The sequence below is a fragment of the Triticum dicoccoides genome, chromosome 4A (genome assembly GCF_002162155.2).
Source record: "Triticum dicoccoides isolate Atlit2015 ecotype Zavitan chromosome 4A, WEW_v2.0, whole genome shotgun sequence".
In the NCBI taxonomy this organism is placed as follows: Eukaryota; Viridiplantae; Streptophyta; class Magnoliopsida; order Poales; family Poaceae; genus Triticum; species Triticum dicoccoides.
The window spans coordinates 477,027,980-477,055,706 of record NC_041386.1 but is presented as its reverse complement, the minus strand read 5'-3'; the positions used below and the strand labels follow the sequence as shown (position 1 = coordinate 477,055,706).

The 27,727-nt window shown below is 41.9% G+C and overlaps 3 protein-coding genes across 9 annotated transcripts in view; 2 read left to right on the top strand and 1 right to left on the bottom strand.

The window, feature by feature from the left end:
- LOC119286294 overlaps window positions 1–14,563 on the bottom strand; it is a 29,392-nt gene extending 14,829 nt beyond the window's left edge. For 3 of the 4 annotated variants that reach the window (XR_005140357.1, XM_037565672.1, XM_037565671.1), the window contains exons 1-2: window positions 14,176–14,563; window positions 13,054–13,148 (exon numbers count right to left, since the gene is read on the bottom strand). Coding sequence is in view for 3 of the 4 variants with exons in the window: in XM_037565672.1 (XP_037421569.1) it covers window positions 13,054–13,148; window positions 14,176–14,341 (261 nt within the window). In the remaining variant the exon portion in view is untranslated. Of the gene's footprint in view, window positions 1–12,802; window positions 13,149–14,175 lie in introns of those variants that run through there. The other variant, XM_037565673.1, reaches the window with a different exon arrangement.
- A 1,582-nt stretch (window positions 14,564–16,145) lies between these two features.
- On the top strand, window positions 16,146–18,620 carry LOC119286293 (proactivator polypeptide-like 1). Of its 2 annotated transcripts, none has more exons than XM_037565669.1 (6): window positions 16,146–16,303; window positions 16,693–16,798; window positions 17,296–17,522; window positions 17,692–17,889; window positions 17,975–18,034; window positions 18,163–18,620. In XM_037565669.1, exons 2-6 carry the CDS (start codon window positions 16,717–16,719, stop codon window positions 18,319–18,321), a joined length of 726 nt encoding a protein of 241 aa, XP_037421566.1. In that variant the 5' UTR covers window positions 16,146–16,303; window positions 16,693–16,716; the 3' UTR covers window positions 18,322–18,620. The 2 variants fall into 2 exon arrangements, with proteins under 2 accessions (XP_037421566.1, XP_037421567.1); XM_037565670.1 differs by lacking the exon at window positions 16,146–16,303 and adding an exon at window positions 16,346–16,500.
- Window positions 18,621–20,377: 1,757 nt separating this feature from the next.
- LOC119286292 lies at window positions 20,378–27,251 on the top strand. Of its 3 annotated transcripts, none has more exons than XM_037565668.1 (14): window positions 20,378–20,609; window positions 20,696–20,860; window positions 21,446–21,541; window positions 21,768–21,854; window positions 21,939–22,007; window positions 22,098–22,194; window positions 22,286–22,388; window positions 22,728–22,935; window positions 23,197–23,310; window positions 24,063–24,194; window positions 24,940–25,020; window positions 25,584–25,700; window positions 26,584–26,687; window positions 26,787–27,251. In XM_037565668.1, exons 1-13 carry the CDS (start codon window positions 20,412–20,414, stop codon window positions 26,671–26,673), a joined length of 1,557 nt encoding a protein of 518 aa, XP_037421565.1. In that variant the 5' UTR covers window positions 20,378–20,411; the 3' UTR covers window positions 26,674–26,687; window positions 26,787–27,251. The 3 variants fall into 3 exon arrangements, with proteins under 3 accessions (XP_037421565.1, XP_037421564.1, XP_037421563.1); XM_037565667.1 differs by having other exon boundaries at window positions 26,584–26,709; XM_037565666.1 differs by having other exon boundaries at window positions 26,584–27,251.
- The last annotated feature ends 476 nt before the right edge of the window (window positions 27,252–27,727 follow it).

Sequence of the window (27,727 nt, the reverse complement as noted above, 5' to 3'; positions counted from 1 at the left end):
AGAGAGATCCGTAAAATTCTTTTCGAAGTTTGACGTAATAATGAACTGTCATCAGTCAAATGTTTTTCGCCAAGATCTTTCAAATTCTTTTCATCATTGGTTCAACCTTTCTAATTTTAATTTCGGAGTACCTCAATAATTCATGGTGGTGTTTCTCGTCGTCATTCTCAGATTGGAAGACCGAAGAAGATTTTTTTCTCAATCTTGCTCCATTCTCTTTAAGATTCGTGATTCTAGCGTGTTGACATCCTCTCATAATTATTTGCGATTGTGAGATATTCTTTTCATCCATCCGGAGTAATTCAGAGTATTTTCAGTTTAATTCTCCGGAGCCCACCATCTCAGAATTATTCATTCTCAACCTTCAGCTCTCGTTCTCCAAATCTTACCGGTGCATCATTCAAATATTCTCTAATCAATTCGTGATCCTTTCGTTGTCATGTATCTAGATTGCCTCAAGTATGTTTGTTCATTTGCTAATTCTTACCGGTGATTCATCTCTTTTCTTCGTTCATTTTCAATTCTTACGGTGGTTCGTTCAAGATTTCTCTTCCTCCTTTATCATATTTATTTATTCACTATTTCCAAATCCTACCGGTGGTTCATTGAAGACCTTCCCAAGGTTGCGCAATATCTATTTTAATTCCTTTCTACGAGAATAAGTAGTATGCCAAATCCGTGCTTGTCATCAATCTAAATTGGTGAAGGATACACATAATGTAATTCTTATTATTGTTTCATCCAAGTGATCTAGTTTCTTCAACCCGGAGTTGTTCATCATATCACATTCTCGGTCCGAGGTGCTTCATCTTTTCTTTTCCGGAGTTCCAAGCTCTAATTATCACGGAGATCCGTCTAAATAATTACAAGGTTTCACCTTGTGTTTTCCGACTTCTCTTTATTTTTATTTTCGTTATTCTTTTTTTACCGGAGTTCTTCATGAAGGTTTAATTTCCTTCTCGAAGTGTTCATCAACATTCTTTTCTAAGGAGCTTAAGTTTCTTCATCTTGCAATTAGGAGTGCAATTCTTTCTACCATTATGTGAGATGGTATTATGTCATTCTTGATAATTTGAGTTCTTATTTCATGTTTCACAAGTTATCGAGAATGGGGTATTTTAAATCCATCAACCTCTTCGTTGGAGTTATCTTGGATTATATTTCACCTTAAGCCTTCTTTAAGGATGTTTGCTATTATGGTGCTTATAAAGGATTCAAGTTCTTCATTTATCCTTTCCGGTGCGATATACTTTCTCGTCAATTTGCTCTTATCTATCCAATTCTTTTTCCCGTGAGTGACAGGTTGTCACCTCATAATTTTGAGATGTCTTCTATAAGTCCATGTCAATCTTATCCTTTTCGTTGTTGGATTCCCAACAACTCCGTTCGACCCTTCTCCTAAAGATGCATTGTCGAGCTCTTTTGTGGCAGGTTTTGGCATTTTCTTCTCCATTCTCCTATTTCAATGATCTAACTTCTATTCTTTTCTTCCGGAGACATTGTGATGTTTCATCTTTTCGTTTTGTCAGGATCATGTTATTTTCTTGGTTTATCCATTTAACCGGAGTGTTGTGTCCCTTTTGCTTAAGCTCTTTCATTTTATCAAGTCTTCATCTCTTTTCAACCGAAGTGCTACCCAAATCGGTTCTTTCTTATTCCTCTTTCTTAACGGAGTGCTTTCAACTTCGTTCATCTCCGTTGTATTCTTACTCGTAATGGCTTAACCTTTTCAAGGTTCTTTGTTCTCACTCGTTTGTCAAAGAAGCAACTTAGTTTTACCTCTTCTTTTCTCTTCCGTTTTTCTCTCCGGTGCCATTCTAGATCTCGGGACGAGATCCTCTCGTAGTGGTGGAGTGTTGTAACGCCCCGAGACCGATGTGCCAGTTGTCCTCCAGTTATTCGTTGTTGTTGTGTTGTCGTTGCTTGCGTGTCATGCATTGCATATCTTGTCATCATGTGTATTGCATCATCATGTTTTCAAAACTTGCATCCGTCCGGGTTCTCCCCGTTCCTTCCGTTGTCCGTTCTGAGTCCAGACACACTCGCACGCGCCCGCGACATGTCCGTAATAGTATTTTATAAGTGGCCGGAAAATGTTCTCGAAATGGGATGAAAGTTGGCGTGTGGTCTTATTATAGTATAGATAGACCGCCTGTCAAGTTTCATCACATTCGGAGTTCGTTTGACACCCCAACGATTAACTATAGCGCCATTATAACCGGTCTAACGTCGGACGTTTTCGGTCTCCGGAAACAGATGCCGAGCCCTCTCTCTCTCTTGTTCCCCTCGCAGTCTCGCCACAACCCACCTAGTCCATCCTCCTTCCCTTCTTCGCTTCCGGAGTTGTCTGATGCGACCGCACGGTCCGAAACCCTCTCTGCACAGTGCATCGAACCCCTCACGTGCGCGTCCGAGATTGTCCCGGACCCGACCCGGGCAGTCGTCACCGTTGGATCCGGATCATCCCCAAACGTCTACAAAACGTCACCGTTTTCTTATTTGGACTCCCTAGCCTATTCTTTCTGAACCGTCCGATTTTGATCGGAGGATTCAAACTCCCTCTTTTCCTTATATTTATAGACCACCACCTACCAAATCTAGCCTAACCCTAAAACCTAGGAGGCTTGTCCCTCCCCGCCGCCACTCCTCTCCCACATCGGGATCCCCTCCCGATCCAGTTCCACCCGAGACGAATCGCAGCAACCACTTTCCTTCCTCGTGTTCAGATCCAGCCAATCCATCCGAGCCTCCTCTCGAGCTCCCTCAACGCCGCCATGCGAGAGCTTCGAGCAGCTTCGTCTCCTGCCTCTGCCACCTCGTCTACGGCGACCTGCGCTATACCCGAGCACCTCGACCTTGCGCTACCTCCAGGAGCCACCCGAGGAGAGCCTCGCGCTCGTGTGCGAGCATGCACATGAGATTCTACGCCAGCGCCTCCCTTTACCTCTCCTTTTTTCTTCTTTGTTCCTCTCTCTCGCTCACGATCTCTCTGCCTCTCACCCCGCCTCCCTGCAGGAACGAACAGCGCCGCCGCCCATGGAACTCCTCGCCGTGGCCATGGAGCCCCAACTCTCGCCGCCCTGGATCGCGTCTCCGGCAACCACACTCCCTCAGCCGCCTCCCTCGCTCCAGCTCCGCCGCCCAAGCTGCATCGTTGCCTGCCGCAGTCTCTGTCGTCGTCGTCTTCGAGGGTTCCTGACGAGGACGGCGCCCTCCTGTCCGTCTCGAGCGCGAAGTCCCTCGCCCGCACCTAGTTCCATCGTTGTTGCTCTTCCACAAGCCGCTGCCGCGCCAAGTCCCTCGCCTCGCCGCCGTTTGCCACGCTCGCCGGAGCTCTGCTCCCAGCCGCCAGCGCCCCCTGTTTAGTGCGAGCAGAACGAGCGCCTGCATCGCTCGGTCCAGCCGCGCGTTGACCGCGTGCGCCCAGCAACCGCCTCGGCCAGGCCCAGCTCATCCCGGCCGGCCAGTCAAGCCGAACCACTCCAGATCTGGGCCTTTGGCCCATGGTGAGCAGCACACGAGCCCCTATGCAATGTGGGCCGGCCTTTGTTTCGGCTCGTATAGTTTTTTTTTAGGATCTGCGATTTATCTATTTATCCAGGAGTTTGCAGATTTACAGAAAACCCATCATAGTTCATGCATATAATAACTTATTAACTAAGCATCACATGTAAAAACTTAATATATGAATCTTGCTTAGAATTTTGTGTAGATTAATAATATGTCACTTTCATCCATGTTTAAAATGTTTAAAATGATGTTTGCATATATTTTCCCCTATGCCATGTAAAAATGATTTAATTCATAACTAAATAATCGTAGCTCCGATTCTAATAATCTTTATATGTAAATGGGGTAGAATTTTGCCTAGTTTAACACGGTGGCCTTATTTTGCATGCTTAACAACTCTAAAATTATGTTTAGGGCAGAACAGTACCAAACCTAATATATGCATATGAGGAGTTTCCGGAATTGTTGTTCGTTGTTTCCGGCCTCATTTAAACTTGACTAGATAGGTAGTTTTCATTTGCTCGACCTCTTGCCATGCTTATCAACATTTAATATTGTTGAGTACATAAACGAGAGAGAATTAAATAAGTCACGTGGTGTTTCATCAATATGCAACGCCACTTAACTTGTAGTGTTGTTTGTGTACTTTGCCATGCCATGCTTCATTAAACCGGACATGCATCATACTTGATTGTGCATCATGCCATGATTATGTGTTGGTTGTTTACTATGTTGTGTGCTTCTTTCCGGTGTGGCTTCTTCGGGTTGGTTCTGATAACGTCGCGTTTGTGAGGACCCGTTCGACTACGTCCGTTTGTCTTCTTCATGGAATCGTTCTTCTTCCTTGCGGGCAGGCAAGATGACCATACCCTCGAAATCACTTCTGTCTTTGCTTGCTAGATGCTCGCTCTTTTGCTATGCCTATGCTGCGATACCTACCACTTGCTTATCATGCCTCCCATATTGTTGAACCAAGCCTCTAAGCCACCTTGTCCTAGCAAACCGTTGTTTGGCTATGTTACCGCTTTGCTCAGCCCCTCTTATAGCGTTGTTAGTTGTAGGTGAAGATAAAGTTTGTTCCTTGTTGGAACATGGCTATGTTGTTCCTTGTTGGAACATGTTTACTTGTTGGGATATCATGATATCTCTTATTTAATTAATGCATCTATATACTTGGTAAAGGGTGGAAGGCTCGGCCTTATACCTAATGTTTTGTTCCACTCTTGCCGCCCTAGTTTCCGTCGTACCGGTATTATGTTCCCGGATTTTGCGTTCCTTACGCGGTTGGGCTATAATGGGAACCCCTTGACAGTTCGCCTTGAATAGAACTCTTCCAGCAATGCCCAATATTGGTTTTACCATTCGCCACTAGCCTCTTTTTCCCTTGGGTTCCACGGACTCAAGGGTCATCTTTATTTAAACCCCCCGGGGCCAGTGCTCCTCTGAGTGTTGGTCCAAACTAGAGTCCTGTGCAGCGCCCCCTCGGGGAAACTCGAGGTTTGGTTTTAGTTGTATGGAGAGCTCATTTGAGTGTGCCCTGAGAACGAGATATGTGCAGCTCCTATCGGGATTTGTCGGCACATTCAGGCGGTGTTGCTGGATTTGTTTTAACTTGTCGAAATGTCTTGTAGAACCGGGATACCGAGTCTAATCGGAATGTCTTGGGAGAAGGTTTATCCTTCATTGACCGTGAGAGCTTGTCATGGGCTAAGTTGGGACACCCCTGCAGGGATATGATCTTTCGAAAGTCGTGCCCGCGGTTATGGGCAGATGGGAATTTGTTAATGTCCGATTGTAAAAAACCTGAAGTTGACCTTAATTAAAATACATCAACCGCGTGTGTAACCGTGATGGTCTCTTCTCGGCGGAGTCCGGGAAGTGAACACGGTGTTGGAGTTATGCTTGACGTAGGTTGTTCTAGGATCACTTCTTGATCATATTTTTATCGACCGTGTTGTGCCTTCTCTTCTCGCTCTCATTTGCGTATGTTAGCCACCATATATGCTAGTCGCTTGCTGCAGCTACACCTCATACCTTTTACCCTTCCTATAAGCTTAAATAGTCTTGACCGCGAGGGTGTGAGATTGCTGTGTCCCCGTGACTCACAGATACTTCCAAAAACCAGCTTGCAGGTGCCGTTGAACCGTGCAGATGACGCTACCAAGCTCAAGGAGGAGCTCGATGAAGATCTTGTCCTTTGTGTTGTTTCGTTCTAGTTGATCAGTAGTGAAGCCCAGTTGGGGTCGATCGGGGACCTTGTCGCATTTGGGGTTTTCTTTTATTTTGGCTCCGTAGCCGGGCCTTGATTGTATCTGGATGATGTAATGCTTTATTTATGTATTGTGTGAAGTGGCGATTGTAAGCCAACTATGTATCTTTTCCCCTTATGTATTACATGGGTTGTGTGAAGATTACCTAATTTGCGACATTGCTTTCAATGCGGTTATGTCTCTAAGTCGTGCTTCAACACGTGGGAGATATAGTCGCATCGAGGGCGTTACATATGTAGACCCTAAAGAAATGCGGAGGAAAAGGGACAGGGAGCGGTATGCACAAAATAGGGATGAAATATTAAAACGACAACGCCTATCACGTGAGCAGAGAAAGGCTACTACGACCCTACTCACCAGCGATAGCACCGTGTCACACACACCAGCTACAAGACAATCCGGTGTCACCCAGCTACAACAAATAGCGTCTGAAGGTTCTGTGCTACCATAACATATTGATTGCATGGTGTTATCTTATCGAATATAACAAAAAAAATTACTGATGTTATCTACAATTTTCATGCAGTAGCATCAAATATACCAAATTCATCTCTATCAGCTGAACATGCCCCCACGACAAGGAGAATACTTTAACATACGACGAGGAGTCCGATTGGTTGCACCGGAATGATGCATATCAGATACAACAAATTGGTGGACGCATTAGAGCTGTTGCTATGCCTCTTGGTCATAACATGCAATCAATCTCCACCGTCGTAAGAGATATTGCACAAGGTATGCTTTAATGGCTTTGGTTTGTAATCTTCTAAACAAGAACAAAACTATAATCAGCTTCTGAATGAAAGTTACTATCAATTGAACACAATGCAGAGCCTCTCACACAACTTTCAGGGGTTCAGGCACCCCAACTTAGCAGAATACGTAACCCAGATTTCTCAATTCAAGGTCCGGTTTAGTTCGTCCATTTAGTTATGGTGGAAGTGTGTCCATAGTGTTTATTTGACCGCAATTCCTGGTTCTCTTTCGTCTATTCAGGTATAGAGCCTTTTAATGGCTCCAGTCAACCAATGAAGACGCCAACTAATGATGAGAGACACCCTGCAGAACCGTCTCCAGATGATACTCAAAGCACTCAAGATCTACAAAGTAATTTTTATGACCCTAGACTACTATAGTACCTGATTTTGTATGCTCTACTTATCTTGTGGTTTTTCGTAGTGGGCAACGACCAGATAGAAGATCCATATGGAATATTTGAGCCTGTTGTTCAACAACCCAATTTTGAAGGTACATTATATGTTTAGTCGTTCACTGTTCAGGTTCTTCGTTGACAATTTTGTGGCATTTATGTTTGACCAATATATTGCCTACTAGACTGCTTGGCGCCATTGCAAAATGGAGAATCTATGTACCATGAGCCTGATGAGGAAGCTAGAATATTTATGGCCGAAGGTATGTCCATTGTCTATTTCCGAATTTACCATGAGCCTCATAGGTCTTCATTCATAATTTAATATATATTGTTCTTTAATGCTAGGTCTTGCTTATGAATCTTACCAACTTGGACGCCCACGAGCAGCACCAGTATCAAATACCGATGAATTCATTTACCGAAACCTACCTACAAAGCACCATGTCCTAAGAAAGGTTCCCGACTGCCGCCATTGTGGGGCATTGCGGTTTCCATTTGAGGGCCCAGCATTTTGTTGCAGAAAAGGAAAAGTCGATATTATTACTCCAGACGTTCCAGAAGAGCTGAAACGGTTGTTTACAAGTCAAGATGATGAGGATGCTAAATATTTCAGAGAGCATATACGGTATTTCCACTCGCACTTCTCATTCATAACTCTAGGAGTCACTCTTGATCGTCGAGTAAGCACTGCGGCAGGAACTGGAGTATATACATTTCGTGCATGTGGTGGCTTATACCACGCTCTTGATGGTCTGGTGCCGGCTGATAATGGACCTCGCCATTTGCAGCTCTATATTTATGATACAGATCAAGACTTGGTTCACAGGGCTATGAGGTCTCCAGATCTTAATATAGAACTCACGAAAGATTCTGCGAATACTTGAGCATAACCCTTATGCACAAGTTTTAAAGAGTCTTGGGTCTGTTCCAAATCTAGATGAGTATAGGATCTCACTAAACACGGATATCAACTTGGATCAACGAAGGTACAATGCCCCAACGACTTCTCAGGTGGCAGCGATATGGGTTGAAGGGAGCGACCCAAAGAATTGCTTTGATAGAAGTGTTGTCGTACATGGAAAAAAGGAGACCGGCCCCTATATATTAGAGCATACTATGGGTGCTACGACCCATTGTCATATCCACTATTCTTCCCACATGGGGAGACTGGTTGGAATCGTAGGATGCCATATGTTGGCCCCCTCGATGACACCACACAATGTTCGTCGGGTGACCCTGCACCCCAAGTAAACCAAACCTCTGATTTATATACAGGTATGAGGTTCATTATTCATTTATATACTTGCTATTTATGAATGAAGACTTATGTTCTCATTTTTCTGTTATATGAAAACTTGATTACAGAAAGTGAACAACTTGGGAATTTTGAACCACATGAAGACCATGCCACGGATTTACCTGCAGGTATCGGTCATCATTGCTTATTCTTCAATTCTTATGTGGTCAATTATTATCGGTGCAAACAACATATTGAAGGTGAAATGTTGTCAATCTTGTAGATGACACGACCCAATATTCAGCGCATAATACTGCACCACAAGTAAACCAAACCTCTGATTTATCTACAGGTATGATGTGCACTATTAATTATATACTTGCTATTTACGAATGAAGACTTATGTTCTCATTTTTCTATCACATAAAACTTCATTACAGAAAGTGAACAAGTTGGGAATTTTGAACCACATGAAGACCGTGCCACGGATTTACCTGCGGGTATCGGTCATCATTGCTTAATCTTTAATTCTTATATGGTCAACTATTATGCCTGCAAACAACATATTGAATTTGAAATGTTGTGAATCTTGTAGATGACAATGAATATAACCCAGATGAGGATTTTGGTGACAATGAGGTGAATGCAACAAAGGCCAGGAAATTTGTTAGTGCGAGGGAGTACTACTGCTTCAAACTGCAGGTCAGGAAGAAGCTTTTTAACATCATCTTGTTCGGGGCGCACCTTTTCCAACAGTGGGCTGTTGACATGTATATCAAGATGGAGACTATGAGGCTTGACTGGTACTCAAAGCCGGAAAATCAGAAGGTTATACGCGCTGACCTCTACCAGGTAACGTGCTTTTGTATATTCTAATAGATCATAATGCAACGACTTTATGGACATTCCATGCTTTTCTATAACCTTGTATACTATTATAGGGTCTTGTTGACACTGTCGTTGTCGGCGAGTCACGCTGTGATCGGATTGGCAAGAGAATCGTGCTCCCACGTACATTTCCGGGTGGTGACCATGACATGCAACGGAGGTTTCTAGATGCAATGGCAATAGTCCAGCGGTGGGGTAAACCGGATTATTTTATCGCAATGACTTGCAATCCTTATTGGGAGGAGATAACTGAGAAATTGTTGCCTGGACAACTGCCACAAGACCGTCCAGACCTGGTGGCAAGAGTATACAAAGCTAAACAACGAGATATGATGGACTTACTGACTAGAGGTAAGCATTTCGGAGAAGTTGCGGCTTATGTACATGTCACGGAGTTTCAGAAACAAGGTCTCCCGCATGAGCATATACTTCTAATCATGAAAGCAAAAAGAAAGTTAGCGACCCCGGATGCCTATGATCGGGTGATATCTGCAGAGATACCTGACAAAGAAAAATACCCCATTCTACATGATCTGGTCATCAAACACATGATGCATGGACCCTGTGGTGAGTTGAAAAAAAGTTGTCCTTGCATGATTGATGGACAGTGCCGATTTCATTACCCGCGAGATTTTTGCAATGCCACACAACAAGGGAAAGACTCATATCCCATCTATAGGAGGAGGGACGATGGACGTGGAGTTAGGATCAGAGAAGCAAATTTGGACAATAGATGGGTGGTCCCTTACAACCCTTTTCTGCTTATGCGATACAACTACCACATTAATGTCGAAGCATGCTCAAGCATCAAGGCAGTCAAGTACTTGTTCAAGTACATCTACAAAGGGCATGATCAGACATCCTTTGCATTCAAGCAGGATATCATCAATGATGGTGGAATCATCAATGAAATCCGACAATATAGAGATGCACGATATGTATCTCCTCCAGAGGCTATTTACAGGATTTTTGGTTTTAAAATGTTTGGTGTCAGTCCATCTGTGCTGCAGCTCCAGCTTCATTTGCCAAACATGCATACAATTGCATTTAAATCTTGTGAAAATCTGGAAGATGTTCTCGCTCGACCATCTTCTTCCAAGTCCATGCTTACCGAGTACTTTGAGATGAACCGAAGGTTTCCAGAGGCATGAAAATGGTTGTACAGAGAGTTTCCAAAACATTATAGATGGATAGATGGAAACAAGGAGTGGCAGAACAGAAGAAATAAGAGATCACAGGTCGGAAGGCTTGTGTATGCACACCCTACTGAAGGAGAAAGGTACTACTTGCGTGTCCTACTAAGTCATGTCCGGGGTGCCACTTCATTTGATGATTTAAAAACAGTAAATGGCAAGGCATGCAGTTCCTTCAGGGAGGCATGTGAGCACTTAGGCCTCATTGAGCACGACATGACTCTTGATGATTGCATGACGGAGGCAGCCACATTTCAGATGCCTTGTGCCCTAAGACGGTTGTTTGCGACTATACTGGTATTTTGTGAGGCAACAGAAATCCGACAAATGTGGGACAAGCATCTAGCATCAATGTCTGAGGATTACCGTCGTAACCAATCCAATGAGGCAACACTTGAACAGATGGTGCTTAGAGATATCAGGGATATGTTGCAATCCATGGGAAAGGATATTACAACCTATGGACTTCCAGATCTGGTTGAGACCGATGGTTCTTATGATGGTGAGCACAGAGAGGTAACAGAGGAGAGGCAAGTCACCGTGGATAAAGAACATCTAGATCTATTTAGCAGTTTGAACAGTGAGCAGCTGGCTGGTTTCAATGACATAATGGATCATGTGATGAACCAAAAAAGTTAGGTGTTCTTTGTTGATGGTCCAGGAGGCACTGGGAAGACGTACTTGTACAAGACATTGCTTGCAAAGATGCGTTCCATGGGCCAAATAGCAATTGCAACTGCTACATCAGGTATAGCGGCGTCGATAATGCCTGGAGGACGGACTGCACACTCTAGGTTCAAAATTCCAATAAAGCTCACTGACAACAGCATGTGTAGTTTCACAAAGCAAAGCGGTACAGCGGAGTTGCTTAAACAGGCGTCCTTAATAATTTGGGACGAAGTCGCTATGACAAAACGTCAAGCTGTTGAGACGCTTGATAGATCGTTGCAGGATATAATGGAATGTCCTTTGCCGTTTGGGGGAAAGGTTGTCGTCTTTGGTGGGGATTTCAGGCAGGTCCTTCCCGTTGTGGCACGTGGGACAAGAGCGCAGATCACAGATGCTACACTTCTAAGATCATATTTGTGGGAGAAGACCCGCAAGATATGTCTCACGCACAATATGCGTGCACAGGCTAATCCTTGGTTCTCCAAATACCTCCTAAGGATCGGCAATGGAACAGAAGAGACAATTGGCGACGACTATGTGCGTCTCCCTGACAACATTGTGATCGGCTATACTGAGGATGAAAAAGCTATTAACACGCTCATTGAAGATGTCTTCCCATCGCTGCATGCCAATGCTAGATCGAGAGAGTACATGAGCGCACGTGCAATTCTTTCGACCAAGAATGATCATGTGGATGACCTGAATGATAAGATGATCTCCAGGTTTCCAGGCGAAGAAAAGTTATATCATAGCTTCGACTCAATCGAGGATGACTTGCAAAATAATTACACAATTGATTTTTTGAACTCGATCACACCAAATGGCTTGCCACCGCATGTTTTGAGATTAAAGGTCAACTGCCCAGTCATTCTGCTTCGGAACCTCGACCCTCATAATGGCCTATGCAATGGAACACGACTTATGATCAGAGCCTTCCAGGATAATGCAATCGACGCGGAGATTGTTGGAGGTCAGCATGCTGGAAAGAGGGTGTTTATTCTTAGGATCCCTATGTCGCCCTTGGAGGACATCTCACTTCCCTTCAAACTTAAGAGAAAACAGTTCCCCATCCGCCTAAGTTTTGCGATGACAATTAATAAGGCACAGGGTCAGACCATCCCAAACGTTGGTATTTACCTTCCTGAGCCTGTATTCTCACATGGTCAGCTATATGTTGCATTGTCAAGGGGAGTGTCAAGAGAGACGACACGGATTTTGGCCAAGCCAAACAAGGAGGTTGATAAATCCGGGAAAAGCACCAAGAACATTGTCTACAAAGATGTTTTAGAGAGATGAGGCGGGTGTGTCATTCCATTACTTCTTTGCAGCTACTATGTTGTTGCATCTATAACTATTTTCGGAACTAACATTATTTGTTTTTCATTTGCAGGTTTAGCCTACCATGATACGATTACATGTATATTTTATGGATACATGCACATGATATTTTATTGTACCACACAACACACTTTTGGAAGACAAATTTAGTTTCAGGGGCGAATTGGGGTGCCGCTGAGTAGCAATTACTTCCATTGTGTATGCCTCATTTTGTAATATACAAAGGTACAATTTCTCAGTGCAGAAAAACGAGTAAACATATGTATGTTCCACAAGATCTCTTTATGATGTTTTAAATGCAGAACATTACTGCATTTAAATATGTCAAAGGCTGTGAAACTCGCCTTCGTGGAAAGCTACCAAAGGTAATTTGTCCCAGGCACCCATTTGTAGGGAATACTTTTTACTTGGAACTGGGAAGAAGCTACATTCCAGGCACCCATTTGTCCCAGGCATGAAGTTGTGGACACCAACCAAACTGGCCCTTTATACACGCATGAATTTGATGTGGTATGATTGAGACGTGAACCTTGACCACAAATTCTAATGCTAAAATGTTATAAATTGTTTTTTCACTCTTCTACATACTAATATCATTTACATAAGTTTAGTCTCAATTCTCAAATTCCCAATAGTCATGTAGATACAGATATATAAGTTTAAAAGTTTGAGTACGCACACACCCAACTGATAATACCTCTTGACCGGAGCGAGAAGCATGTGCAGGTAGTAATTAGTATGTAATAATTAGTGCTAAGGAGTGACAGCATGCTGAAACAAAACCTGAAAGCTAACCTTTTTCATATCACCAAGTGCAAATGCTTTATTTTTGCCTTGAAGAAATCTACAACTGCTACAACTCCAACAGTCTGACCTTCCCAAGCTACATCCTGCAAACAAACAACATTCTTAAGAATGGCTTGGCAGAAGTTAGCAACAGGTCATCATTACCTCCTGATGTTTATTTGGCATGAACATACATAACCCAGTTTCCTTTCTTGCATGTATGACTAGAACTGAAGTGTGAGAAGAAAAACACAGGAATTGCCCACTCCAAACAACAGACACACATAAGCTATCCCGCACGCTCAAACTGATCGACATCTATTTGTCCTTTCTAAACAACCAGAAAGAATGAATCTTCATGTGAAAGACAAATAACATACAAATAATAATGAACTGGTTATATTAACCGGAGAGACTAAAGAGAACCACAAAGTGCCAAAAGAGTTCACATATATTCAGGATAAGCTTACTCCAAGATTAGACAGTAGGAAAACAGGATCACCCCAAATTATATTTTTTCTCTCCAATTCGAAAACGACTCTCATGCTCAAACCTAGACTACTGAGCTACATAAGTATTGTACTGGAATGGATAGCAATTAGGATTTAGCAAGCAGATACAGCCATTTTCAATCTAAAGAAACTTTTAAGTGTGTGGTCTCTCATTACAGGATGCATTGTACACTCAAAATTCTAAACTGCACCTAATAAAAAATCATCATTTAATTTAATATATCATATAACAGATGACCACCTGTTATTTCTGCTCAGCATACTTATCAGAACGCAAGTATCTAAGTCATCATTTCTTCGGCTCACAAATTTGCAAGATCATCAGAACAGTAAATGTGTTACTGAAACACACACACACACAATAAAACTGACATGAGACACCAAGATAAAACTTGATCTCCAGATGCAGAAACTCTACCATGAAGTAATATCATTCTGTCATACAATCCCTTTCTTGCAAGTCATGCCCCAAGTTACCATTTCTTACAGTAGCCTCTTAAGAGAAAGGATCCTGACTTTCTATCAATAAAAGCACCACTGTGTGTGTTCACCATCCAGCAGTGATATACCGTTTGTTAAACTCGAGTTCACAGTTGCGAATGCCTGAATCCACAAGTACCTGGAGCAACCGACCACGTAGGCAAGCTGGGAGCACCTTCTCGGAGCAGGTGTGGGAGCGAAGCACGAGGTCGACTATCACGGTGGGCACGTAGACGAACTGGAACTCGGCCCGCTCCGAGATGCCCGCTGCCGCATCGTTTCCAGGATGCTCCTCTAGCTCGCATCTTGATCTGCGCTGGAACATGTGGACGGCGGCGACAGAGTCGATCTAGGGAAGAACGGCGGGGTTAGCGGCAAGGTGAGGTCGTGGTGGAGAGAGAAGGCGGCGGGCCGAGGCCATGGTGGGGAGAGGAGGCGGCGGCCGACGGGGCGAGGCCGTGGTGGGTAGATGAGGCAGTGGGGAGAGCAGGCAGGGCCACCATGGAATGGGGAGCGGTGGGGAGAGAGTGAAGGTATGAGGAGAACAGGTAGGGAGTGTCTGGCGTGTCTTCCTTTTTTTTCTTGATCGATGGCCCATTCATTTTGGTCAAGTATTTAGTATTTAGTACTCCCTCCGTCCGAAAAAACTTGTTCTTGAAATGGTTGTATCTAGACCTATTTTAGTTATAGATACATCCATTTTATCAATTTTTAGAACAAATATTTTTGAACAGAGGGAGTACTATAGGTTATCGCAAAAAAAAAGTATTAAGTATGGGGGTTCCTTTGTCAAGAAAAAGTATAGGGGTTCCTCTCGAAAAAATATATGCTTTGTCCAATTCAATTTTTTTACTTATGGATAGCTTTTTGGTCATTTGGTTTATATTAGGGTCGGATGTTGTCCAATTCTTTTTTCTTATCAGGTGTGTCCATATGGCTGTCTGGTTATGATCTTTTTCACGAAATAAGGGTTTAACAAAATATTCAGTCATGATATTTGTAAAATGATTGTTCTTATTGAATATATTTAAATTCTGTAATCATGCAAGTCATCTTGTGGTCTGTGGATGTTATATTTTATGGAGTAGTATTTTGTCTGACACTCAATTAGGTATTTTTCGTTCTGTATCATTATGGTTATTCTGTGTTGTACTATTATTTCAAAACTAACTATAATTATCGGTTAATAGGCTCATATGACATATTTTAGAAAAAACTACTCCCTCCGTCCCAAAATTAGTGACTCAACTTTGTACTAATTTTAGTACAATGTTAGTACAAACTTGAGTCACATATTTTGGGACAGATGGAGTATTATTTTAGTGGACTCAGAATTGAATGGTGATAATATAAGACATCGAGACTTTGGAAAATGGCGAAAATTACACAAACGTCACGATTGTATGATTCTGGATAGACCCCCCCTAAAAACCTCAAAACATCACATATATCATCTAAAGTTTAGCTCATCACGCATGCATTTCTCCTTTGACCGTCTGTCAATTCAACAAACCGCGACTTGATAGATGAACTTTGCTTGTGCATCAGCATGCTCGATGATGTCCTTTTACTGGAGTAAGCGATATTTTTTAAATGGCTTGGTAAAAAGACTCTCTAAAGAAGAAATAAGACTCAAATTAAATATTTTTATAGACTAGGGTACGTGTGTTGCACGTGCATGCTTACTAGTGTATATAGGATTGCAATAGACAGCGACGGTTCACTGGCCATGATGGCATTTGCAAACGCCGTGTCCGGTAGTTTTAGTGTTTGGGATGCCATTTTTTATTAAAAAACATGGCATTTTGTTTAGTTTAGTGCATTTTTTCCCCCGAAAAACTGCCACCGTCACAGCTTGATTCTGTGGCTACGAGGGGGTTCGCTTTGGATTTCCTCCTGTGAAAGGTCGCCAAATAGCATTAGGGAATATCCCTTAAAAACATTAGGGAATATGCATGCATAGTACTCCTACTAGTACTAGTACTTGTAATAATAAGAACAAGCAGTTACTCTTGCTTAACCGTCTCAACTTCTTCCCTCCACGGATCCAAAACCTCCACGCTAACCCAACTCCGAAGGCGAAGCGAGATCAATCACCCACCCCCACCCACGCCCTATTTAGCCCCGTCATCAGACTTCTATAATCTTGAGCACGCTATACATACACGATACACAAAAACAGAAAAAAGATCAGGACGACCCCGACGCGCCACCACCTGCTCCTCCCGGCGGCTGCCTGCTCGACTCGATTCCCCAACCGCAGCAGGGTAGGTTTGATTCTCAGCTCGCTTCCAGTTTCGTTTCTCCCCGTGAGCCTCGGATTTCGGATCCCGGCGTTCCCTCACCCCCCTTGCTCGAGCTCTCCGATTCGTTCGGTGTCATCGCGCCTTCCCCGATCGATCCGCTTCCTCATACTGTTGATGATTCTGTTGACCTGGCCCGGTCGATTCGATCGGCTTTACCGGTCGGTTTCATGGCTCCTTTGCGGCGTTGGCTTTGTTGTTATGTGAAATTTTCTGAAATTGGAACGGAGATGTTACAGGCTCAGCTGCTGTTCATGAGACCAATTCACCCCTTCCGTTTTCCTGCGGTTTCCTGATCAAAATTGATTGATGGGTTTGCTAATTCCGTATGTGTTGATTCCTATTTTTTGCAGGTCAACGACAGAACCTATCGCGCGATGGGCTTGGGACTGAGATTGCCGTTCTTCCTACTCCTCTTGCTGCTGGTCAGCCTGGGAGCCGCACAAGGCCGGAGCACAGGTATATCTCACACAACAGCCCCTTTCCAATCCCATGATGCTAGTTATGTTGTTTATTCATCTCTAAATCGACATCAGTGGCTTGGGATTGGAATTAGAACTGGAATTAAGGATACACCTGTTGTGAAATCTTCTTATGCGAATTCGTAGTATTGGTGTCGAAATTGAAGTTGTCATATCGTCCAATTGCTTCCATGATATCATGTGCTTGTAAATCATGCATGGCTGTATAAGGATAGAATTTGGACAGCCTATGTCATTGTTAACATCGTCAACTTCTAGTATATGTTGATGCTTGGTTTTCTAATTCCTTATTATGCTGTTAGTTCGCTTTCTGTAGTTCAAGGCTTAGATGGGGAATGTGCATGAACAAGATACACACATGAATACATGATAGTGCATATCATCTTCAGTGTTAGAAGGTTCAGGTTTATAGCGATATTCCTCCTTGTGTTCGCAATTGTTCTGGCCAGTAACATCTGATTTGTTTGTTCCCAGTTTTTCTTGATATCCAGGAGGAGGCTCGAGGCTCTGGTCAAATCATCAAGGATCAACTAACTTTGAGCAAAATTCCCGTGCGTGTTGAGAGGGGCAGCCCACTATGCCCAGCTTGTGAGAAGTTTACAGAGGAAGCTCTTAGCTATCTTAGTCAGAAACAATCACAAGATAAGATGATGGAGGTCCTTCATGAAGCTTGTTCTCAGACATTCTCGTTGGAAAAGAAGGTAGTAATTTTGAACACTTTGGCCTGTAATTCATTACATAGAGTTTTAGTTACTGTAGAAAGATTGATGAAAAGATACTATATGCATAGTGATTATATTTTCTTGATAAAAAGATACCCTAAACAGAAATAGTTTATAGATTTTTCTAAGCAACATTCTGTCTCTGCAGTGTGTTGAGTTTGTGGACTCCTATGCAACTCTCTTATTTGCCAAGATCGCTGAGATCAAGCCAGAAGAGTTCTGCAAACGAAATGGCCTCTGCAGGGACAATGCTCTTCTGTCTGGTGTGAGAAGTGAGAGCACATGCGTGTTTTGCCACCACCTCATGGATGAAGTTTTGTCCAAACTGAAGGATCCTGATGCTGAGGTATTTCCTTTATCTCACTTGCATCGTTGGTGTCTTCACCTTTACCTTGTGTCTGCCTTTAATAATTTCCATATGATATCTGTAGTTTGAGATAATTCAAATTCTCCTCAAGGAGTGCAAGAAGATCGAAGGTCATGAACAGCAGGTAAGCTATATCCGGCTCATCTTTTAAAAACAAAATAATGCGCAAAGGAGACATCTCAGCTTCTTCGGTTAATGTTCAATATATAGCACGCAAAGGATGCACAGGCTGATAATTTTCTTGTTCGACAGTGCAAACGACTGGTCCTGCAATACATCCCTCTCATCCTGGTGAACGGAGAGAAGTTCCTCGAGAAGAACGATATATGTACCATTGTCCAAGCGTGCGATGCTGGCAAAAAGACAATGGTCGGGCCATTCTCCGAGGAGGGTTTGTTGCGTGATGCATGAAGGTAGAAAGACCACACCAGGCTGCGTAAACCCAGACGAAACATTATGCACTAGTTCTTCCTTGTTGTACATAGGTGTCCAAAAATTCGTCTGGCTTTTGCCTTGTACCGCTGCTCCTGCATTCTGTGGATGCTTTGTATTATAAAGGGAGCGGCATGACAAACAGTTTATTATGTCAACTTGAAGCCGTGTTGTACTTATTACTTCGTCAGTGTTTAATTTGTAATGACATTTGAACAACTGTAGATACTAAATCGAGTTTCAGTCTGTCTGCTAATAATGGGGCTCTAGTCTCGTCATATGCCTTGTTTTGACTATGAGATTTCGGTCGGTGAAGAGCTAGATTTTCTGTCCCCTTTGCCGTTGAACATGCTAACAAGTGGATTGCCCCTACCAAAGAGTTGGTGCCAAATTTTTGGTTGAGGTTTTGCTTGCCAATGGATTGGCCAGTTGGCTAGAAAAACTTTGGCCAACTACCATAGAAAATAAAAAAACACTATTGCAAACATTGGTATTCTATACATAAAAAACATGTTAATAAATGCATGCGGGGACATGATTTTCTGAATTGTCTTTATGCAACAAAAATATCATGAGATGATACATTCTTTTAGGTCATTGAGCTTTTTCTTAAGTGAAGGACTCCACGAAAAGAATATAACATTTCAAGCACATAAGAGAAATAGAATAAAATGTTGTACTCCCTCCATTTTTCTAAACAAGGCCACTTTGTTCAACAAAATATGGATTATATGTCATCAAAAATATATCAGCAAAAAGTTCTTTGAAATATACATTCAATGACATACTTTTTGTTGCATATAATTCATTGTTAATCGAAGTTAGACATAAAAATATGAAATAGCCTTATATATAGACATGGAGGGAGTAGGTAAAGTGCAACCAAATAAAACCCAATAATATCTCGAGTTCTCGACCGCAAGCACAAGCAACCGTGCAATGTGAGTGAAGAGAGGGGTAGAGTGACTTCGGATCAAATCATGCTTACCCTATACCACCACCGACGTCTTGGAATAAGGTTGTCCATAGTTGGACTATCATACCTAATACTATTGTGCATGTCAACTAGGCAATTTTAATGATGTGGCATAGAATACAAAAGAGAGGCATATCATGATACCGTACCATAACAAATACTCCTTCCGTTCCTAAATATTTGTCTTTCTAGATATTTCAACAAGTGACTACATACGAAGAAAAATGAGTGAATCTACGCTCTAAAATATATCTATATACATCCGTATGTGGTATCCATTTGAAATATTTAGAAAGACAAATATTTAGGAACGAAGGGAGTATTATACTATATATGTTTTGCATGACAGTAAATAAGATCATCTAAGATACTAAATCTACGATACTATGACACTAACTTATGATACTACCAAATGCTGGTCTCTTAGCATGTTATTATAGGCAAAATGCTGATGTAGCACTGCAATTAAAAAGAGGGAGTGGAGTTGTATCTTACCTAAGATCGACTCTTAGCTCATTTTTATGTGTAGTGCAATTAATGTTTTGATCTTTTGTGCCTTACCTTCTTATTTTTCACTTCTTTTCTTCTCTCTGCAACTAGGAAACAGTGTTAAGATTCCAAAAAAAATCCTTAATAAACTGATTAAATACAATATCACTTAGATACAAACCCTAAATACAATGCATTGAGGTGACTGTCTTTTATTTATTTGTATATATCTATGATGACGTGTTAAGACTTTGTTTTTTGCGAGCCTTGCCTTTCTCTTTTTTTTGCGTAAATCAGGCCTTAGAAATGAGAGCATAGAAAACTGCAGAGCTGGCTAATTAAATGAAAGGATTTCGAACCAATTGTTTTGCTAATTCAACAAGAATGACATGTTAAGAGACAATGCATTGGGAGTGCCGATCAAATACTATAATATTCTCTCTCTATTACTTTTTATAAAACGTTTTAGACAACTGATTTTGAACTGTTTGTGAGCTGTTCGAACTATCTAAAACATCTTATAAAAGTGAACATAGAGATTATCAAATACTCCGTATTATAATATCTCGAGCAGGAGCAACATTACAACGCGAGCGAAGAGGCGATGGGGCTGACAAGGAGGGAAGGGAGGCAGAGGCGAGTCAACTCCAGCCCGCCCGGTCACCGGCCGGAGGGGAGAATGGCGGAGACAGGACCGACCCACCGGCTCCGCGCGCGCGCCGAGGCGGCGGTGGCGTCCCTGGTGGACGTCCGCCCCCACGAGATGGCCCCGCTGACCAGCGCCGCCTCCACCTTCTTCTTCGTAAGCCATCTCTCTCGTCGAATCTGTACCTTCCAAATTCAGCCACCAGCGGAGAACGGAAAATCCTCACTCTATGGGTGACGCAGATCCTGAGCGCCTACTTCGTGGTGCTGCCGCTGCGGGACGAGGGGGCCATCTCGCTGGGCCTCGGCGCCCTCCCGGGCCTCTTCGCCGGCTCGCTCGTGCTCACCGTCCTCGCGGCCCCCGTCGCCTCCCTCGCCTTCTCGCTCCCGTCCGTCCCCAAGTCCAGTGTCCGTGCCTTCCTCACTTGGGTCGTTTCTGTTTGCTTGTGTTTAAACGGGAACAATTCAACCACAGCAGACAAAAGCAATGCAAATAATGCAAGGATCCAACAGAACAAAGACTGTACTTCCCTAAACACCACACCACCAGTTTTTTTTTTAAAAAACACCACACCACCAAGACAAGAATTATAAACCAAACGCCTAGTTGGACTTAGTTTAAAACACACACACACACCTTCGCCAGAACCTATTTACTTTAGCAGAAATAAAATGTATGTTTTTGCAATGATCTGCTATTTCATGTGGTTTATGTCTAGGGCTGCAAGTCAAGCTTAAATATAAGCTTCTGTTATTTTCCTTTGACGCGCCCCTGTTTTTATTCAGGTAATTGGCGATGATTTTATGAAGTCGAAATTTTCTAGTACTCCCTCCGTTCCAAAATAAGTGTCATGGTTTTAGTTCAAATAAGACTTACTCCCTCCGTCCCATAATATAAGAGCGTTTAGGGAGTATTTTGGAACAGCGGGACTAGCAATTATTTTTCCTTCACCGACACAAGCTAATTCCTATCACCTGTACCTTCAATTTCAGGCTTTGGTTTTGATACACAGGTTCTTCAGCATATCCGTTCTTGTATTTTTTGTGCTTTGGTTTGCCTCGAAGCCGGGCTCCCCATCTACCGCCCAGGTAACACACACTGATAACATGGTGGATTATTTTCTCTTTTTCTGTATGCATGTTTAGTTTCCCTGGAGTTTGCAAGTATCCCATGCTGATATTACACCGGAAAAAATATTTTTGAATCCATCTGCCATCTTGCACTCCAGCCACTTTGCTCGCTTTCTAAATTTCCTAATCGAAGAAGGCAGGGCCAAACTTATTTTTGTTTCTTTTTGTCGATATTATGATCAAGTCAAGTGAAGATGGTTCAAATAAACCTGCTGGCTGGGGAAACCACAGCTGGTTATACATAGTTGTGAGAATAAGCTTCTTTCTCTGGGTAAGCCATTTCCTGTTACATGATCCTGTCCATGTTTTTGAGATTTAAGTTATCGTCCATTTGAATTACTCTCTTCATCTGAAGGTTGCTTTGCTTAATCTCATTACAATATCATCCACTTGGGCAAGGGTAATTGATGTCATGGACAGTGAGGTATCATTTGACAACCGCACCAGAAAATATCGGTTACCCCTTAGACATTTCACATGTTCTTTTCAAATCCTTATTTCTCTTTTGATTCAGTCAGGTTCAAGATTGTTTGGTTTTATCGGGGCTGGTGCTACGCTAGGGCAACTTTTTGGTTCTTTGTTTGCTGCAAGCATGGCATGGATGGGACCCTGTATGTATCTAGGACGTTCCTCTGAATAACATAATGAGCTCCTGTCTGATTTTTCATGGATGCAATGTCATATTTACTAAAATTTCCTCAGTTCTGCTCCTATTTTCCTCCCTCTTGATGGAACTTGCTGCACTGTCATCTAAAGGAATTTGCATTGATGCTAATCATGGTTCAACAGAATTGCCATCAACAGGGTATGTAATCCTTCTGGGCATGAGTTACAAGTTCTTGACTTATTTTCCTGTTAATTTTGACATGAGTAACCAGCATGTTTTATGTACAAAATTTCTTTCTTGATTAACCTTAGCGAATTTTGAGCCACAAATACAGTCTCTGAAATCTGAATAGTCCACTTTATGACTAACTTGGAATGATTTTATTAGTTTCAAAAAGTTATGATAAAAAATAGGAGTTAAAATGGTGGGCTTTTACATTATTTTTTAGGTGTTACTGATGATTTTATTCGACTTGTTGGTGCTTCCTTTTGTTCACAAGCGAGCATTTAAGACATTCCAATTTATTACAAACTGCAGAGCAGAACCAAGTCAAAATACCGAGCTTGGTGATGAAATGTCTTCGCTGGTCACTTCACCTAGAACACCTTCCCAATCTCAAAAGACAAAGCCTGGGATTTTTGTGATGTTTGAAGGTTTCTGGCTGATCATGCGCTCGTCTTACCTGATATACATATCTCTGTTTCTATGGCTGAGTGCAGTTGTCTCATCCTTCTTTTACTTCCAGGTATGATTGTTCTCCTTTCGTGTATGACATTGATGATAAGTTGTGCAATCCCGGGAGCATGTTGCTTCCTTAAATAAATTGTACTCCCTCCGTCCGGAAATACTTGTCATCAAAATGAATAAAAGGGGATGTATCTAGATGTATTTTAGTTCTAGATACATCCCTTTTTATCCATTTTGATGACAAGTATTTTCGGACGGAGGGAGTAGAACACAAAGGATCCTCCATTTTCTCACCCAACCTTTTCTCCTTGATTTCCAGAAAGTAACTATAGTTGCTACTACAATATCAAGCCCAACTGCCAGAAGGAGAACATTTGCACTGATAAACAGCTTTATAGCAGTTTTTATTCTTGCCGGACAGCTCACTTTGACGGTATTTTTTTCATCTCGATATTATCCTCGTTTTACTCTACTTCATTACCCCCTTTTCAGTGTGAATAAGTGAATATCAGGCAGATAAGTTGTCACCAAAGAATTACCTTATTAAAAGATATAAATATAATCAAACTTATATCACCCTCTCTTAATATCTATGCTGTTTATTTCCTTAATGCAAATCATAATTGCAATAGTAATTCCATAATAACTTCCACTTCAAGATCAGCATGTCAACAATGTAATTGCCGTATAAGATTACTGAATAAAATTTATAAATGTGCACCTCCCGTTTTTGCTATTTTTTCTGTGTATAGTGTTTACTGAATATTTTTTTGTGGGACACCCGGTTATTACTTTCAAGAAAATAACCTTCCATCATGCGATGGAATCTCAATACGCTTCCCCTTCGAAACTAATTCCCGTGCACATTGAGATAATTCCAATTAGACACCCATGAGTTCTGCATTTCTATTATCTGTGTCAAGGGACAAACTTCATGCAGTGTAGTCCAACTGATGCATGCTGTGACTCTAGCTGTCTAACAATTCCACAATGATATTTGGTGGTGAATAAAACAATATAAATTGACAAATCAAGATATGCCTCAGCCAAATGGTAGTTAGAAGACTCTGCAATGACCAACCTAGATTAGTGTTTTCTTTTCATTCGTATGACCTGTTTAGATCATAGGTATCTTGTCGCCCTATCAATTTCTGGGTATATGATTTGAACAAGTATTTATTTCAGGGTCATATCCTTACAGTAGCTGGTGTAACGGTTGCTATTTGCGCATCTCCATTTATTGCTGCCTCAAATTTGGTTGCCCTTGCTGTATGGCCAACTTGGTTTGCTGTTGCTGTCACTGAAACAATTCGAAAGGTATCGATAGACCAGGGCATTCTTACTGAACTCTCGATGCCATTTTCTACCATTAGATGTTGATATAAAAAGATGCATGTAAAGGTAATGCATATGCAAAAGCTGAGTAGCCATTACCATTGAATTTATGCAGACACACTATATCTTTAGTTTGGTTTAGTACCCTCAAATGATTTTGTATGAAAGAGCTTATGTGTTTTAGTATATTTTTCCTATTGTTAATAAGCTGAGAAATCATCAACGGCAGGATTCATTTTCGCTTCAGTTCGAATATTAGTGCAGCTTCATCTAGTTGCACCTGGAACCAATGCATGATAACATCTGTTATACTCAAAATTAATCAAGGCGCTGGCTCTGTATGTAATTAATATATAAAAAATCATTATACTGCCAGTGGTTTGCAAAATTCTTGTTTGGTAAAAGGGTTATAGCCACAACCGATTTTCTTCATCTACCAACACTGATTTAGGCAAAAGAAATACTGATTTAGGGCATACTGATTGTTTTTTGGTACTAGGTGATGTTTGTGAGTACCTACTATTTGTTGTATTTACTACTCCCTCCTTTCCAAATTTGAACTAAAACCACGACAAGTATTGGTTTTAGTTCAAATTTGAATTAAAACCACGACAAGTATTTTGAAACGGAGGGAGTACATGTTATTATTTCTATCTTCAGGTATACTCTGAGATAAACACATAATTATTCTAATTTGTTGTTTCTCAATCTTTTAACTTCGTTGCAGGTAACTACCTATGTTTTGACTAGACCGGGAAGGGAGTTATTATTTACTGTTGTCTCACAGGATGAGAAGTACAAAGCCAAGGTAAAAAATGAGTTATGTAATTTGAGCATGCTAACTACTAGGAAACATGATGAGGCATGACTTGGTCTCCATAGATGATCAAATGATAATAGCATATAAATGGGATATAACCCTTTCGCTCTCATTTTGACCGGTTTCCACCTGATTTTATTTGGAGGTGAGGTCCACTAGCTGTCCACCTGGGCCCAGAATGATTTTAGTAACTTGGATCACCACAGTAGGGATCAAATTATCGTTTTTAGACACATGATACTCGGCGTCAAGTGAACAATTTAAGCATTCAACATTTTTCCTTCTAATTAATCGCGGCGCATCAGGGGAACTACTGCTCTCTGCAAATAGTAGGAGTACATCAATAACCTAAAAAGTCTAATTCGGAGACAGTATTTGCCACCGAGGAGTGCTTTTGCTACTGTTGAGTACTCACCTTATTGCAAGTGTAATATTTTTTTAAAGCATCTTGCCTGATATTGGCAAATCATGTGGATTTTATCTTGTTTTGCTGCCCATTTTCTGTGTTGATTTTGTCTTATTAATTTGGCTAAATAAACGTTTTCCTGTAGGTCTGTATAGATGTTATTGTTCAAAGGCTTGGTGATGCGACAGCTGCTGGAATTTACACATTACTTTTCAGCAGCTTCGAGAAGAAAATATCCATTGTCAACCTCTATGCATTGCCGGTATGAATCATGTCTGATCATTTACTTGCTCATTTCCGTTTACCGTATCATATTGTATGTTTATTGTGTTTTTTAATCTCTCAAAGATAGCTCCTTGGCATTGTAGTCTGTTTGATCATGCCTCAGTAGGTAATTCTTGATGCAGATGTTGCACTAATACTTTGCTAGAAACTAATTAAGATACACTTTTCTCGTGTGAAGATGCTTTGAATGGAAAAATGTCCATGTCTGGATATTTGGCTGGTCAAAAGTGTGTATACTCCCACCAAAGCGTTCAAAGTCTGGGGAGTTCTTTGCTAGCTGAACTGCTGAACACAACTGAATATATAATCCATGCTGAAATTTAAAATATCTTGCTTCAAACCTTTTACCTATCTCTACTTGTATGTTAAAACCTGGTTAACTTTGCCAACTACTGCTGACCCTTCTTATTCCACAACTAGTACAATTTATGGGTTTGCTAAACACAATCGCCTGATTTTTTGATAACTCTGTCGATTTTGTGGTTGCTGGATCTGCACAGAGATGCGTGTGGGAGATGTGCTTTTAGGAATAATCAATGAATTGGGTGGGGTTGAACCTATGACCTCTCGCTGCACACCTTACTTGACTACTGCCACCATACCAGTTGTACTAGAGCTGGGTCGATTAATTTGGATCGGAGGGGGTAGTTAAGTTACACCTTTTGTTTTTTTGTTGCGTAATTACACACCCTTTCGGAATCGACTGTGTTTCAGTGAACTCTCAGCGATTAAGTTCCATGCGGTCCCTACAAATTTCCAGACAAATATCTTGGTGTTAACTGTGCAGCATTTTTTTTTTTGCCTTTTTTGGGGGTCATGGGACATGTCTAATGATTTGTGCTTATTCCTTTTGTTACCAGCTCTGCTTTGTCTGGCTTCTCATTGCATTTCATTTGGGACGGCTCCAGACAAATCTTGCCAAGCTTCAGGCAGCTTCTGACCCGTCCTAGTTCCTCCCAAACATGTACCTGGAACCTAAAAAATAGGTATCGTGGTGCTTCTTGACATCTATCAAGACATGTGGCTGAGTAAGGCTGTTTGTGCCTGGCTTTTACTTTTCTAGGATATCGACTCAAGACAGTGAAGTTGTTCGAGAATGCAGAAGTACAGTATGTCCTGAAGACAATGTTTTTGCCACCAGCATTGATTTTGTCTGCACATTTCAAAGGAGCTACAAATTGACGAACGGACATTCGAATATAACACTGGAAGTAAAGTAACTACCTGAAGGGTGAACATAGAGGAAGACATAAATAGTACTAGCAGGCTAGCAGCTTAGAGTATAAGAATACACGAATTTTGTATCTGCTTTTAGTCCATCCTTTCATGGTGGAAAATTGTGTCATGCAAACTTTAAGCATGTTAATTCATTGTTTATGGGGAAAAGTAGGCATTGTTCTGTTGTGCTGCATAAAATAATGTACTGTCCAATACCACTCCCAGACTGCATATCATTTGCAGAGATGTGTAATACCGACAACCATCTGATGAACCCGGACTACTGATGCTACGATGAAATATTTCTGTATTTTTTGTGTGATTTGAACTGGCTTCCCTGTGAAACTTTCGTGAAATTTGGAAGTCTTAAGAGCATCTACAACCGAGCACCCCAAACCGTCCCCAAATGCCCGAGCGGACGGCCCGGTCACTTACCGGTTGTGAAAAACCGACCCAGACGGGTGTCTTAAATTATCCTCAAACGCCCGATGCTCCTCATATCCAACCCAAATATGAGGTGGATATGAGGCGGCCCTGGCATGTCCGCCATGTCTGTTTGGCCTAGCCCGGTCTACTCGTGCCCCACAACTATCCCCATCTGAAAAACCCTAGACACCGGTCAATCTGAACTCCACTTCCCTTCCCTCTCCGTCCACTCCATTTCCGATCCCCTCCCCTTTGATCCGATGGCCGGCGAGGAAGTAGCGGTGGCTCCGATGCCGACTCCGACGGCTGGAGCATTGATTTGGAGGATGTGGCCCTCCGCATCGCCTTGAGGAGGTCGTT

What these genes read in the sequence shown, in the direction of transcription:
- LOC119286293 (XM_037565669.1), top strand. Translation starts at nt 16,717, where the DNA reads ATGGGCTTGGGACTGAGATTGCCGTTCTTCCTACTCCTCTTGCTGCTG. An exon ending in TGAAGGATCCTGATGCTGAG is followed by an intron (nt 17,890 to 17,974) that starts GTATTTCCTTTA and finishes TGATATCTGTAG; the next exon opens with TTTGAGATAATTCAAATTCT. An exon ending in TCGAAGGTCATGAACAGCAG is followed by an intron (nt 18,035 to 18,162) that starts GTAAGCTATATC and finishes CTTGTTCGACAG; the next exon opens with TGCAAACGACTGGTCCTGCA.
- LOC119286292 (XM_037565668.1), top strand. Translation starts at nt 20,412, where the DNA reads ATGGGGCTGACAAGGAGGGAAGGGAGGCAGAGGCGAGTCAACTCCAGC. An exon ending in ACAGAATTGCCATCAACAGG is followed by an intron (nt 22,389 to 22,727) that starts GTATGTAATCCT and finishes TACAAACTGCAG; the next exon opens with AGCAGAACCAAGTCAAAATA. An exon ending in CATCCTTCTTTTACTTCCAG is followed by an intron (nt 22,936 to 23,196) that starts GTATGATTGTTC and finishes CTTGATTTCCAG; the next exon opens with AAAGTAACTATAGTTGCTAC.